This window comes from Neophocaena asiaeorientalis, unplaced genomic scaffold (assembly GCF_003031525.2).
Source record: "Neophocaena asiaeorientalis asiaeorientalis breed wild unplaced genomic scaffold, Neophocaena_asiaeorientalis_V1.1 scaffold492, whole genome shotgun sequence".
Taxonomy (NCBI): domain Eukaryota; kingdom Metazoa; phylum Chordata; class Mammalia; order Artiodactyla; family Phocoenidae; genus Neophocaena; species Neophocaena asiaeorientalis.
Genome location: NW_020171985.1, coordinates 564,687 through 580,872, shown reverse-complemented (window position 1 = coordinate 580,872; position 16,186 = coordinate 564,687). Strand labels below are relative to the sequence as shown.

Here is a 16,186-nt window from a genome sequence, read left to right as displayed (position 1 = left end):
TTTTTTTTTTTTTTTTAAATACAAGTAACGAGTCTAGTGGCACTGCCAAGCCTTCTACTTACCACTCATACAGTCCTTCAAGTAGATCTTGAAATTCAGGATTATAGTGCTTTGGGCCCAAACAATTTTGTAAGATCTACAGAGAAAAGAAAAAAGATACAACTTGATATTTAGAATAAAGTTGTAAATATTAAAACAAAAGTTGCTATAAGTGTGAACATAAAATAGGTGACAGTAAATTTCATAAAAGTATGCATAAAGAACACCGTTATTTAAAATGTATTGTTTAAAATAAATTATCGCTGATTTGGGGGGATAGCCAACGCAAAATGCAGAGACTACAAAAGTCACACACATGGCTACGTTGAAGAGAAACTAATGTTCTTTTTGCTGTATTATTCTAGGTTGAATACTAGTTAAAATCACCCCTACCTCACCTCCCAGAAAAAACATCTAGAGTTATTTCCAAATAAAAATAGGGTGCTGTGAAAGGCCTTCTAGATGAGATACTCCAAGAAAAGACACAGTGTTTGGAAATGCATCACATTACAGGAAGTTAGATGATGGAAAGGTCCAGATGTTTTAAGTATTTATTATTGGCCCTATGACCAAGGACTCTAGCTGATCAAAGCTGCTGGGCTTCCTAGGTGGGGCAGTACATGGAAATTGCCTTAGGAAAGGCTTTGTAAGTTTCCACATTTGTCATTTGTATGCAGTCCCAGGCATTATCTGCTACCTCCCAGACTGCCCATCATTTTGCTCCCTTATAAGACTCGTGAACCTTTGAAAGTAGATGGGGATACTCTTTTAAGATTTGAACCATAAGGCAAATTAACCGTATTTTATCTGGACAGGAAGACATGATCTTTATTCTCTTCCCTAAAGACACGACTGCGTTCAGGCAATATTACCCACCACTCCTGATGGTACACCAGAGGATTTTCAGTGACATCTGGATGAATAGATTCTATTTTCACACAGTTGTATTTATTTTCTTGTATGTAGTTTCATGGATATTATTGCTTTGGACACCGCTACCTTTAAGTAAATGAGTAGCTATAAAGATAAATGTTAAGAAAATAATAGTATTGTGGTATGTGGATAGATCACAAATTGTTAAGGAAGTTTGTAAGGAAATGAAATTCGAGAAATGATGTTTAAGGGCTAATACAATGAGGTGTTCCCACCAAGATCAACATGCATTGAAACGGTCCCTTATTCGTACGAGCAGGAATAATCTGTTGCTCCTTTAACTTACGTGTGGCCATTTACTGCCTCTTATTTGTATGTTCTCTTTGCCTCTCCCACTGTTTACATCTTCCGCATACTCCACTCGTCTTAGTGAATGCCATATTGAAGTCTGGGAAGTGAAACGTCCCAAAGACATGTTCTTTGGTGAAATCCCTGTCCTCTAATCTTCACATCCTAGCATTTTATTTGATGATTTTAGATTTGATAAAATAGATTTTATTTTCTATTCAGTTGCCTTCTCTCTGCATAAGCTTCCCCTGAAGACAGTATACACAGTGATGAGATTTCTCGGTTATACTCCCGTTTTCCTTCTTTATGAAAAGCTTCAACCTTTCGTTTTCCATCTGTGCCACCCCCACTACTGGGCTGGCTTTGGGTGATTGTCTCTTCTCGGCCTCACTCATCCAGCACATTTGTTCAAGTGAGATGACCGCAATATGAAGCACTGTCATTCGGTTAGAGAGCGTGTGCGTGCAGATTGAGATTATTAGAAAAATAATTCTAAAGGAATGGACTTCTGATATATTTTTCCTAAGGCTAAAGCAATTTAGTAGCTCGGGGTTTTCACTCAAGAAAATGAACGGCTTTTATCATATCTGATGGAAGACTTCTTTTGGGAAGTCTGGCATATTCTGAGGCTGATTTCTGTAGCTTACCACCATTTAACTCCCAACACAGCTGAAATCAGATAGGTTGCCGTAGGACAGCAGTATCTTTTTGTAACTGAGGAAGTAGAAAAGGGAAGGGGGGGCGCTGAAGAAATGTCTTCTCTTTGAACACACACCCAAAAATGTGGTCTAATAGCTTTTTCTTAAAGAGAAAATACCTATAAACAGGTAAATCTGGTGAATTAAAACCAGAAACCTCCCTCATTTCTCCCCCCAGCCCACCACATGTTCTCAGGGTACCTAAATCAAAGGGAAACAGATTAAGGTGAACGGCAAGGAATGTTCTGTACTCAAAGCAAGATCAATCATTATACATAGATCCTTTTTTGGCACCAATGTAGAAAATCCAAACGTGGAGATACTTAGGTCTGCAAATAACCTAATCTGCATACCAGATGGATCTAAGGGAAAAAACACAGACACTTTTCCACACACATATTTTTTTTAAATATGAGCATAGAAAAACAGATGCTTTTGCCCCCAAAGGGTCTGTGGGCCTCTCTCGAGTAGTCTTATGGAGGAATTTAACTTCAGATTTCTAAAATTACGAAAATGTCTAGATTAAGCATTAAATTGGAAGAGAAAGGGCCTCTAGAAAACCAGCTGAACATCTTCTGAATTATTTTTAACTGCTCAGTGATACCCAGCCCCCAATTTCACAGGGAAGTGGATGGAGGAGTCAGTAAAGGGAGGTCTCCCCCAGATGGGTAGACTATGATTCACTGACCTTCAACAAATAATTTAATGCTCTGCCACCTGCATGGTTCGGTGAATGAAACTGCTGTTTAAGTTTCAGTGAGTGAGGATTGTGGCATTATTTCTTTCAGGTCCTATTTGTGGGCGTAAAACTAAATCTCCTTAAAACAATGAATTTTATCTACATTTCACACATATTCCCTTATTGCCTTTATCATATCTACCATCGTATCAAGCTATCCATCTTCTCCAACAAATCTGACAGAGGCACAGTGAACACACAACATGGATCCGGGAACTTGATATTTCCTCCTTAAATTTCACACAGTAGACGGTAAAACGGCTTTTATACTTGAAGCTCTGAAACTAGTTCAGAAAGAGCGATTATAATTACTGTAAAAGCAAAGCTGAATATTCTCTTGGTTACCAAAGTCATTAAAGAACTGAGGGTACAATTTATGCCTTGTTCATCTGTAACAGATGGAAAGAAAAAAGATTTAAGACTAACTGAACAAGAAGCGCTCCCATTAACTTGTTCCTTTGTGCACCGTGTTACGCACAAGCCTCCCATCCCACCCCTACTCTGATAAGCCCTGCATCAAAACTTCAAAGAAAGGAAAGATCAGGAGCAAAACATGACACTTTTGGCAGTGAGGCCTCACTCACTTAGCTCACATCAGTAGAATCATTGCTGCCCTACGTGAGTAACATTTCAAGATAATTGACATGTACTCTCTTAAGTATCGGGAATTTGAGCATTTCTGATGGAAACCTTCCCTCAGATGTATTATAATTTCCCTAGGTTTTTCAGCAGAAATTACTGAACGCCATACCCTGATGACTCAGGCACTCAGGATGAACGTCCATGATTATACTGTGCTGTAGTACAGTGTTGTCTGCTTTTTGGGGGGACTCCTCCTTCCCCTTTAAGTCAGTTTGTCACTTCCTCTGCCGCTAATGTACCTCTGTCTAATATCACCACCCCCCTCCATACACACCCCTTCTACTGTGTAGCTTTTCACTTACTGTGAACTAGAAAACCAAAATTGGTAAGAACTGTATGTTAAATAAGAGCTAAGAAGGCACTGAAAGTAAGGATGAGGAAATAATTACGGCTTTTAACGCAACAGCTTTGTGACACCTAGAGGCCCCTATCTTTAGATAACTTTCCCACCTCTTCCAGTTTAAACTAAATTTTGAAAGCGTAGTGCTGTGAGAGAGCTACCTTCAAATAAGTGAGTTTGCTTTGCACAGACCATCTGGGCATGGATTAAAGGGGATATTCTAATAGCTTCAAGTTTTTCTGAACCTGAAAAACACTATCTTAGTGAATGACCTCCCTCCACGGTTATTTAACTGCACACAATTACATAACGCACGTCCCAAACACTTTTGTAGATGTTATTCAGTTTAATTCTGACAACAGTGCTGAGATAGGAAAGGCCAGGCTCATGGTCCCAGGTTACAGGTAAGGAAATGGAGGCTGGAGAACGCTGAGTGATTTGCCCACAATCAAACTGAGTATGTGACTAAGGCTGGGCTCCTGGGCTCTCTTTCGGGGGTCGTCTAACACTTAAGTTTTCTGTGCTGCCTTTCTTACGCTCAGAAGAACACTAAACCCTGCCTCTGGTGAGACAGACTTACTCTGTTTCCTTTGGGCTTGCTTCTTTATTTCTCCCCAAGCTCTGCCAGATGTCCTTAGGAATCGTGCTCATTTTTCTAACAGAACTCAAAACCCTCTGATTTTATTATGTTGAAGGTTCTCAGGGAATTAAAAATTCAACAAATGTATGGTCCCAACTTGCCATCAAAGTTAACAAACATCACCAGGAAGGATGTTTCTCACAAGCGGACACTGAAGAATACATCCCAGCAGATACCTAACGGCTCATTTTGTGTCACAGTGGTGTGAGAAATCACCTCCTCAAGACATTCATTAACCTTTCATTTCCTCCGTAAATGATCAGTCAGATACGTGGCTCATATTTTAAATTAATCAAAAATAGCGCTCTCTCGCTCTCTCTCACTCTCTCTCTCTCGCAGTACTTAAAATGAATTGAAATAAGCACGATATTTAAATATGTGGTTCCACACCTCTGGGCCAGCTTAAACCTCGTCTCCTCCAGGGAGCCTTCCCTATCCATCCCAGCAGGCCTTAGACATCTCTTCTTCCTCTTCTCCGAGAACCTAGAGTAATTCTTGATATTTGACATTTAGCACATATTAAGAAACCATGTAATGTACTGCCAAGAGCGTGGGTTCTAGAGGTACACAGACCTAGGTTCTAATTCCAGCTTTAGCATTTCTTAGCTGTGTGGCCTTGGGTAAATTACTTAAATTCTCTTTGGTTGAGATATCTCATCTGTAAAATGAGACTTATGATACTTAATCTGTTTAATTATTCTAGGGATTAAATACAGCACCTAGCGCAGTGCCTGGCATATACTAGGAACTCAATTAAGGGCAGTTGTTTTTAATATTATCATTATGACCTTTTATATATAGTTCTGGTTTGATATGTGTACATTGTTTTCTCAAACTGTTTTTAGACCCTTGACAGCTGTGTCCATAGAGGAATATATGATGATGTTTAATGGCCCCTTACTTGCACAGGTTCTTTCTGAGGCCTTATTCCAAATATTGTATTCATAATTTTGTATTATTTTTCTTAAAGAAGGCTCTTAAAGTGATATTAGCTTCAGGCCTGCACAAAACCTGGTTGCGCCCCTGGTTGTGTCTTTAACCTCTATCATATCCCCCTCCTCACTCCCACTCCTGCATACAGTCAGTACTGTACAGTCAGTACTCAAAACAATGACATTTTATAAAATCTTCAATTAACCAGAATTTTTGCTGTACTTAACTATAAGGAAATAAGCTTATGTCAGGTATTCTGTGAAAACCTTTCAACTGCCAACCAATATATTTAGTTGGAAAATATTCGATCCACTTACATATTTTGAGATAATAAAAATGCGCTTTGTAAACGGTAAAGCTTCGTATTAATACGGTACTACTCATGAAAATTTAGGATAAGAGTGATGACCCTAAAGCAGGGTTTCTCAATCTCGGCACTACTGACACTCTTGGCTGGATAATTCTTTGTTGTGGGGACTGCCCTGTGCATTATAGGATATTTAGCAGCATCTTTGGCCTCTACTCACTAGATACCAGTCCCCCCTCCTAGATGGGACAATCAAGATGTCTCCAGGCATTGCCAAATAACCCCTAGGGGAAAAATCCCTTCCCCCACTACCTTAAGGCACATTCAGCACCAAAAGATGTACAGGTGTTCACAAGTCTTTCATATTAAGGTAAGAAAAGGAAGGCAAGCATTTTAGAAAAGTTTTTTTTTCTCAACTGCTTCTGCTAGAAAAGTTTTCAATAAGCAAAAGCAACCTCGATTAACCTGAAAAATCACATTAACCCCATTCCTTGAGTGTTCTATTCCCTAAGCATTCCAGATAAAGAAAGAAAAATGTACCATACATTCTATTTTCTAATTTGTATGCAAAGTTCAGCCCATTTTCCAGCTCAACAGCTAAGTACAGAAATCCAGTTCATGGGTGAGGGATCATCAGTTTCATCACTTTTGCCATCTATTTTAGGTGATAATGATGCCACTGGCCCGGAAGTTTAGAGAGCTTTCTTCCCTTGCTGTTGACATTTTTAACTTTCATATTAGCAATTCTCCCTGTATCCTATGCCTGAAAGTAAAATGCAACAAAAAGAAATCTGGCCCAACTAACTATGATTTACTATATATAAATGACCTAACGCTTTGTCGATTATTTAAAAGTAATTTGCTCTAGCCATCCCAATGACTGTGCAATTGAAAATGCCCTTGAATAAGCAATATTTCTTATTTTTTATTTCTGCAGGTTGTGATCCTGGGGAAGCATTCAAGGGGTTACCACTACATGCTTGCTAACCTGGTAAGAACAAGCAGAGCTTAAGTTTCCAGGGCATTATATTCTATTTAGTTTGTGTCACCTGTAATCATCCCTAAAAGAAATACAAGAAGAACCTAATGTGTTCTCTAGACACTTTGAGAAACGGGTCAGGATGATACTAAAACCTGAATGCAATAGCCTTGTTCTCAATTATGCTGTGTCTGTTTTAGCTGTGAAGCTTATATCCTCTCCTCGTTGAAAAACTAATAATTTGATATGATTCTTCACTGATTATTCTTAGATTTAATTTGGAGTTGAAACGTCAACCATTTTAATCAGGTTTCAAATGTAAAACAAGGGACAGGGGACACAAGAAACTGACTCTTTCCCCAATTAATCCGAGCGTACATGCACATTAGTATTGGATTTGTCTTTCTAGAAACAGGCCACTACCAAATCTTTCCAAACCAGATGTGAGCAGTAGGTTTGAACACAGAACAATTAAGTAGTCCTGTCAAAGTGTATAGCCACCTTTCTACGTATACCAAAACACAACTTGAATCTTCACCTTCAAACTCCCCATGCCTTTAAAATTTGTGACATTCTAGAAATTACTTTTTACTAAGGTTGGTTTGTAGGTCTTCTTTCTCTAAAAGGACAATTGGTTTAGGAATTAACAAAGTGGCTTCTAAATCCGTAATATATGTTTGGCAGAGGTTCTGAATAATACCATCTCCCTGTAATGAAAGAGGAATGGTAAATTATCACTATGATACTAAGAATCTATTAAATTATTACATAACATGAGTTCTAGCCCCAACTTTATTTCATTAGCACAAGAGAATCATAGTCATTATAGAGCTCTTAAACCAAAAGAATAGCAACAAAGGCGAAAGATTATCGTAATTATATTCTTAGATTTCTTAAATCAAAGAAAAAAATCTTATTTTAATAATGAATATTTTTAAATGAGAAAGGAAATGCTACTTAAACCTCCTTAAGAAGTGTGTGCGCTCAAACACTTTATAAGATGAAGATTAGAGCTACTGCTTTGAAATGTTGTGTGCATCTTGTCCAATAAATTGCTCAAAGTGGAGCGCTTCAGTCCATTGTAGGGATAAATGAATCGACTCTTTTAGGAGAAGAAATCTTGATTCTTAATTTACATCTGAGTACATCCAATTTGTTTTTAGACAACTGATAGGTAAAGGATGTTTGTTGACTCGCTGGGGGTTAGGCCAGGCTTTGGCAGGAAACATGGAGGTTATAGCAAGGTATCTGAGGCAGGTATTGATGGATTTTTACCATTTCTTTCTCACCCATAAGTATTTTGTTCTCCTTCCTTCCTTCCTCTCTTCCTTCCTTCTTCCCTCTCGCTTCCTCTTCTCCTCTGCCTAGGGTTCACTCAGCACTGATGGTACATGAGACAACTTTAGGTAGTGCACACACGAACTTTTTTTTATTACAATGGTAAATGTATTTATTTACTATGTACTAGAAAAACATAAAACTAGCACATCAAAACCCAAATTTTATGGATGTTATTACTTCATACAGGGCTAGAGATTTAACAACAAATGAAATAACTGTTTATGTCAAATGTGTCAAGTAAACAATAGCATGTTGCTATAAACAGATATAGCAAAATCTGTTTGGGGTATATGCAGTTGTGGTGCTACATGGATGACTGAAGTTTGGGAAAGAGCATTGAACTAGGGGTCAGAGACTTTGGGTTGTCCTACTGACTTTGCTACTCACTAGCTATGGGATGTTGGATAAGTCACCTCACCTTTGAGGACCTCAGTTTCCATACTGTCAAACTCAGATGGGAGTGGGGAGTTCATTGATGTATTGGTTGGATCCTTTAGAAGCAGATGCTGAGATATAAATAGAAGTGCAAGACATTTATTGGGAGTAATGCCTGTGAAAAATAAAAGGGAGAGGGACACATGTAGCAAGGGAGCCCTTCAGACCACAATTCAGGTCTAATATCAGCGAAGGAGGGGAAAAGGAAGGAAGTTTGAGGGATAGTTAGGGAGCCTGGGATTGACATGTACACACTGCTATATTTAAAATGTTTAACCAACGAGGACCTACTGTATAGCATAGGGAACTCTGCTCAATATTTATGTAACAACCTAAATGGGAAAAGAATCTGAAAAAGAATAGATAACACGTATGTATATAACTGAATCACTTTGCTGTACACCTGAAACTAACACAACGCTGTTAATCAACTATGCTCCGATATAAAATTAAAAGTTAAAAAAAAAAGATCTTTAGACCATGGGCTAGCACACCTGGGAGCTACAGTGCAACAACTCCACCTGGAGGAGGCCCATGCTGCCCCCAAATGGCAAGCCACTGTACCCCGACCTTGCGCAGCCACTGGCTGGCAACTGCCTGGGAAGCACCCACCTCCCTCTTGCGAGCTGGGGTAAATCCTAAAGGCGCCTGAAGCTGGAGACTGTCGGCTAACTCACGTCCTGGAGGCAGGTTCTATGTTAAAAGATCTAAGCCTGAGCCCTGCACATCAATGGCTGTCTCAGTTGGCGTAAGGTGACCAGATGATCTATAAAGGCCTTTCCCATTCTGGATTTCTAACTGGGCCTCTCTAATCCTACTGACAATCCTTCAGAACTTTGGTTTCAATTTTGAGACCCAGACCTGACAGAAGTGAAAGCATGTAGAGTGACAGAACTGCAAGAGAAAATCACTAGGACAAGGTTGTGGAAAAGAATGGTAAACTGGATGCCTAACACAGAACTCAGAATTATGAAACCTTGGAAAGATGCCTACTACAAGAATAAGCAAAGTCTGTTCCCTCAGAAAGAATGTAATATATAGTGTCATGTCAGTCTGGATAATGAAAACATGAATTCATTTACCATGCTTTGAGCTGCCACCCCTTCTCTTCCTCTAGTGACCTTCTTTCCATTTGAACACAGCCATGTGTCTCCATAAGTCCCTGTTCTCTATATCAAATTGCATATGGGCAATACAGATAGGAACCGTTACTAACCTCTGATAAAACAATGAGCCACGTTATGCCTTCTGTGGTTACCAGATTTTTTTAAGCAGCTAAAAATACCCCCAAAACACATATACATATATACACACAGCAAACCAAAACTATTTAGGAGTCATTTAGATGATCAAAAACGGGTAAGTGGAGCTAAGAAGATGTTTCCTTTCAAGATGAGCCAGCTGGATGAAAGCTGAGGACACATACACAAGGGAAGAAGTTCTCATCTGAATCTTGGTGTAACAACAGCACAGAACCACTGCCTTCTTCTACAGATGCAAAATCAAAAACACTCACACTGCCTACCTAAGCTTTCTGGAACCACCTGCACCAGAGCCCCAAGTGTCCCCTTTGCTACTAAGTCCCATCTATCCAGCAATGACTTCTATGTGCCTTTACATGGACCTTCCCTGGTAGCAATCCTAAAGTGACAAGACCTGGATATTCTGTAAATGTTTCAACAAAGACCTTTCATAGGTCAAGGTGTACATTTCAGAATGGACAACAAGCTGCAGAAAGTTCTAACTTGTTGAAACCCCTGGAAGAAACAAAAGATTTCATCGGGAGCACAGGCCAGAGATGTGATCTGGTCAGGTCAGAAGTGGACATGCCAATAATCAAAGAGTTAGTAAGTCTCTTACAAATTCTGTATCAGTCAGTGGTGTCATTTCTTTTTAGGGGTTGTTCCACAATTGATTGTTATTTCCTCTTCCAGAACTCTCCCTAGGGTGGTAATGTGTCTCTACTTTAGTACCAGAGGTAACCAGCAGGTATACAATTTGTGAGTCAAGCAGCCTCTCTCTCTTTCATGGTAAGGTCCTGGATCAGGATCCTTTCCACTGCATTCCCAGGCATGTTGTGTTGTGATTTGTTTCATATATGTCAATAACAGTGTGCACTGGGCTTCCCTGGGGGCGCAGTGGTTGAGAGTCCGCCTGCCAATGCAGGGGACACGGGTTCGTGCCCCGGTCCGGGAAGATCCCACATGCCGCGGAGCGGCTAGGCCCGTGAGCCATGGCCGCTGAGCCTGCGTGTCCAGAGCCTGTGCTCCGCAACGGGAGAGGCCACAACAGTGAGAGGCCCGCGGACCGCAAAAAACAAAACAAAACAAAACAAAAATATTAATAGTGTGCCGAACCCTAGACTAACCCTAGGCATAATAAAGAAAAAAAGCACTAGACCAGGAGCTAGGAGATAGGTTCGAATCCCAAGAATTGATCTAACTAGCCTGTGACAAACCAAACCTCTCTGAACCTGTTTCTTAATCTGTAAAATGAAGAGATAGACCAGATCAGGGTTTCCCAAAGTGTGCTATTTGTACATGAGATGATTTGAGGTAGTATATGGCAAAATTTCTTAGACTGATTAGTTTTGAATTTATATTAAATGTGTATTCAAAAAAGATAACTCTCCCGTCAATTCTATTAAGTTAAATTAGATATTTAGATTAAAAAGCTTAGTCGATGTAAAGAAAATATATGAGGTAAAGACTAGTTCAGATGATCCACCCATGCGGCAAAAAAACCCTGTAAAGGTGGTATATTAGAGGCTAAAATTTGAAAAACACTCCAAGGTGACTTCCAGCTCTACATTTCTTCCCTCGTGGAGGGTCAGTTTGGACCAGGGAAGGCCAGGAGTGAGAGTGTAGGTGCAGCAGCTGGGTGAATATAGAGGACATAAATGGCGAAGCACAAGCAGAGCCCTGTTAGCCTTGGGGTATTGTCATAGAACAGACTTCAAATCAGTCCAGGGGGGCGAAAGCCAAGCAAGGTGTTGAGTGCCCTTAGCTACATTCTAAACAGAGCTGCAGCTCTAAAAGATCAATCAAAGCCATTTAACAGTTGACACAGAACAAACTGGATCCGGGTTGAGATGACTCAACAACAGATGTTCAGTACCCAGCCCCCCAAATAAACCAAAACTCTCCAAGCATTTGAAGCGCCCTGCGGAAACTGTAAGCCACGGTAGGACTCATTCAGTGCTGCGCCAGTTAACCTCTGCCTTAGAAGACCCGACGGTTTCCTTGCCTAGGCTGAGACTGGTCCCAGGGTCGGGGACAGTTGTGGACCCTACAAGTGGAAGTTAGGTAATGTCAGCTGCCAGCGGGAGAGGGCCGTAGGACCGGTGATCAAGTTAGCCATTGTGCCAAGAGACAAAGGGGGAAGAGCGCTGACTATCTGAGACTCCTCCCTGCTGTGCTAGCTGTTCTCTTTAGGCTTTTCCTTTAATGTCTCCAGTGAGGAGAGACTTCCTACCCACCCATTTCCCCCAAGCTTTTTAGAGATCAGGAAACAGGCTCAGAAAAAATACATGACTTGTCTGAAGTCTCACAGCTAATCCATTGCCAAGCTAGGTTTCCAGTTCAGGTTGGTCGGACACTTTACCAAGAGCATCTCGCTCTTCTCATTTTACCCACTCAAGCATCTCAGTGAGACAGAAGGCCAGCCCCACAAAGGTCACATAAGAACATTTGCAAAGACATAAATGTATATGAATGACGTATAAACTATAAATTTATGACAGTGAAGTAATCAGAGAGAAAAAGACTTAAAAAAACAAGGACAGCTTTGTGAATCTGGGTTTGAAACGCGTCCAACGGGCCAATATGAAACGTATCTTAGCAGGCACCAGTTACATCTCCATCACTGTCTTCTCCCCTGCTACATTCATATTCATCCTGTCTCTCTCTCTCCCTCACACACACACACACACACACACACACACACACACACACTCTCTCCTCTCCCCTGCTCCCTCATCCCTCTTCTTTCTCTTGCTCTCTCTTCTCTCCTTCCCTCACCATCTGCCCCATTCATATGATTAGTATGCCAGAAAATAATGACAGGGAGTACTAGATTATATCTAATTTTTCTAAAATTTTACTAAAACAAAAGCATTAGTCAAAAAATAGAACTCCAAAGAAGCATCCAGGAGTAACTGGAGCTTGGAGAAGTGAACTCTGCAGCTTCCCAGATCTAGGGATGTACCTGAAACAGAGGGGCCCACTTTGTTTAAAGAGAAAACAAGTTTGAATGAGATTGAATCATGCTGTTTCGCTTGACAATAACAACTGTTCCCTTCTGCTCCCTTCCCCTCCCAGGTCTTCTTGTTCTGTTCTCTACTCTTTCCCTTTCTTTGTACTTCCATTTTTAATGTTCTAAATAAAAATTCAAATGCTCAAAGTCACGTGTTGTGATCACTGACACCTCAGCAGATAGCATGTAAACACAGAGCTCACTGGGCTGGAGCCCAGCCTTACAGGCAAAGTAGGTGAGCTTGAAGGCAAAAATCCCCCCTGGTCCCCAATGCCAGGAGCCCAGTCACCTCCCCTGGGTACACAGCTTCTCTGGTGGTTCAGGATTCACTTTCTTCTCCAAATGAAGATAGGATACAGCAGAGTATCAAGGGAATGAGGAGTGGGGACTGGGCAGGGGTCCAACGCCCTACCATGCATTTAGAAAGACACAGGCGATTGTCAGCTTAAAGTAGCCAACTTTGAGACTCTCATTCCCCCTCTCCAAAAATGCCTCCATTATAGTCAACCATCCCTGCCTCCCCCACACACACACCCCACCTGAAATTAACAAGGAAAGATCACTTCCTACTCAATGTTCTAGCAAGATGCATTGAAAAAATTCTGTTTTCTCCCCCGGGCCCCTCCCACATCATATCTGCTAAAACAGTGCTTCTCAAATTATCTGTGAAGAAGGGCCAGATTTTCCCCAAAATATTCACACAATAAAAGCGCAATAATAAATTACTAAAAAACATGAAATAAACAAAACAAGACATATAAAATACAAGCCCAAGATTTTTTAGTATTAGATTCAACAGCCATATTACTCTGTCAACTTGCTTATAAACTAAAGGCTTATATTCAGTTTCTCTCCTTCTATCATCTCTGACTGGTAACAAACAGCAGACCAGCACCAGTCCACACATACTTTGGTTAGTATTACTCTAAAGATTTTTATAACAAGTTCGTTTTTCTATATACCACGTATATGCCCAATACCTTGTTCACTCTACTACAAGGAAGACGGAAGGTGGTCTCTTTAAGAACCGTATAAACATACTGAACAGACCAAACTGGCACAACTCAGGATCACTGGCATGGAGGTAGAACAGGTGCTGGGACCTGTGCTGGGAATGAAGAGAAAAAAGACAGAGGGTGGGGAGTCAAAACTCTGCATAGTATGGCCAGAGAAGGGCTTTCAGAGAAGGTGACTTTGAAACAATGATCGGAATGGTGAGAAAGGTCTAATTCTATGAAGAATCAGGGAAAGTTCATGTAATGCATAGGGAACAACACGTACCAAGGTCCCATCAGAAAGCCACTGAAGAATTTCAAGCAGGGGAGAGACATGATCTGATTTTTGCTTTAAAAAAAAAATCAGTGTCAAATGGATGGATCTTATGGTATTTAAATTATACCTCAATATAACTGTTAATAAAAAAGAGATCAGTGCCTATTTTTCCCACTAACAGCATTTATGTCAACTTGTAATTATTTGTATATTCATACAGATAACTCCCACTGGACTAAAGTGTTGTGAGGTTAGGGACCAAGTTGGATATGGCTCGCCACTGTACCAACAGATAGCACTTAGAAGGTTTCGAAGTATGTTTGTTAATTGGATTAGAGAATAAAACAGTGAGTGAACAATACAAGCAACCTGTAATCGAGTGCTAATTTATATGGTGTAATCTTTAAGTCTAGGCATTACATCCTCCCAGGAGGATGGATCTGCTTCTAGAAAAAGACTTGTGTCTCTCATTAGCAATCTGATAACTTGAGTCACCACAATCACCGTGCATTTCCCCATCAAAGCATCACCCAGATGAACAATTGAGACGGCACTAAAGGCAGAGCCAGCCTTCATCCAAATTGAGACAGATACTCCTCCTTGGCAGCCTTCCACCCCTCATTCTACTGCTTTTATCTTCCATATAGGCAAGCCACCTTTCTCATTTCTCACCCATAATCTACCATCAACTCAATGAAAGTCACCCAACTCATCTTGTCTCTGTTTTCCTCTCTGTACAAAATGTACCCTAACAATAATATTATACGAAGGAAATCGCCACATAATATTTTAAAAATAAGTGCTCTAAAAGTAAGCCTTGAATATATCTATTTCCAAACCTCAATTATCTTACCAGAAGGAAACTGAATTGCGGTACTATATGTATGAATCAAGGGAGACAGGATGATACCAAAGTCATCTGGATCCTTGGAAGACTGAGTTGTCTGGCTATTCTCAAATCAAGGACAATCTCTCTTCGGATGCCAGTTGTGTAATTAGTGTCTGTGTAAAAGATGGCCTTGGAGAATTGATCAAAGGTAGCTTACAAAGCCTTGCATTAGGCACAGAGGTCATGGTTGGTTTTATACTGCTGGGTTCAGATGTGGGCAACAGTCACTGGCTCAAACAGATGTGATGTGACTGAGAAGCAATGCAATTGATGAACTATAGCAGAGCTTACAAATCTAAATGAGCAGTTTCCTTCTCAGAGGAATAACTTCCGGAGATTATATTCATATTTCCAACAAATGTTGCCATTGTTGCACGGAGGCAAATAGTCAAGTGTACAGATACTTAGAACATAGAAAGTGAGGAAGTAGAGTTTCAACTCGCCCTATCTGTGAGCACTAGGATCGCCTCCAACCTTTCTCTGCCTTCTCTCATCTCCTTTAATCTCTCCCTCTGCATACAGTTTACTGGACCAACCAAAGGAAAGGAGACCATCGTGGCAGTGAGCAAAAAACAAAACAAACAAAACACAATTTCAAGCAAACCAAATTGGTGAAATGCAAGGAGCACTAGAATTTGATATCTAATCTAAACACACAAAAATCATTGAGTATCTGATCATCACTTCTAGTTATTAAAATCCCTATGAAATAATAAAACGGGCTCAACAGAAATTCCACTCAGTACAGCAGGGGATTTGGAACCTCGGAGTCACTTAGCAATAATAGTGTAGAGTTTACACATAAACGTATTACATGGAAAGCACGGGAAGGCATGCGACAATGAAGGAGGACAAGAGCCCATAAGCAACCAACAATGTGCAAGAGCCTATGTAATAACTGGCAAAAGGGGGACACAATTGGCCTTATTACTAGCTGGTAGAGAATACAGAGACAAATTTAACATAGATGTTTCTTAGTCATTATTTGACTAATTGAAATGGCCCTTGAAGAATGAAATTTCAGTAGACACCCAGAGCTATAAGTGATGAAGTGAGGGCCCTTACAGAACAAAGGTACCAAGGTTTAAAGGGGAGCGATGTGGCTAGAGCATGAGGTCTCTTGAAGGAAAAGGTGTGGATAGGGCCAAGAGAACAAAAGATAACAGATAATGGAAATCTTTGAAGGTCAAGTCAAGATATTCAGCTGTCAGTATGTCTGTAGAAAGTAGGGAATCATTGCAGTGATTTGAGGAAAGGAGTATTATGCTCTAACAGATATTTTAGGAAGATAAATTTATTATGCAAAAAATAAACTGGAAAGGTAAAGAACTGGAAGTTGGAGCACCACCTAGGAAGCCAGGACGATAAACTAGGCTGGTGGTCCTCAAACCCACTTGTGCTTCAAAGTCACCTGTTGAATTTATTTAAAAAAAAAAAAAAGACAGGTGGTTGGGCCC

At 40.4% G+C, this 16,186-nt stretch overlaps 1 protein-coding gene across 1 annotated transcript in view; it reads left to right on the top strand.

The window, feature by feature from the left end:
• GRIA3 (glutamate ionotropic receptor AMPA type subunit 3) overlaps positions 1-16,186 on the top strand; it is a 278,754-nt gene that overhangs the window by 161,630 nt on the left and 100,938 nt on the right. Inside the window, exon 5 of the mRNA XM_024747199.1 lies at positions 6,497-6,550. Within this exon, the coding sequence (XP_024602967.1) occupies positions 6,497-6,550 (54 nt within the window). The remainder of the gene's footprint in view (positions 1-6,496; positions 6,551-16,186) is intronic.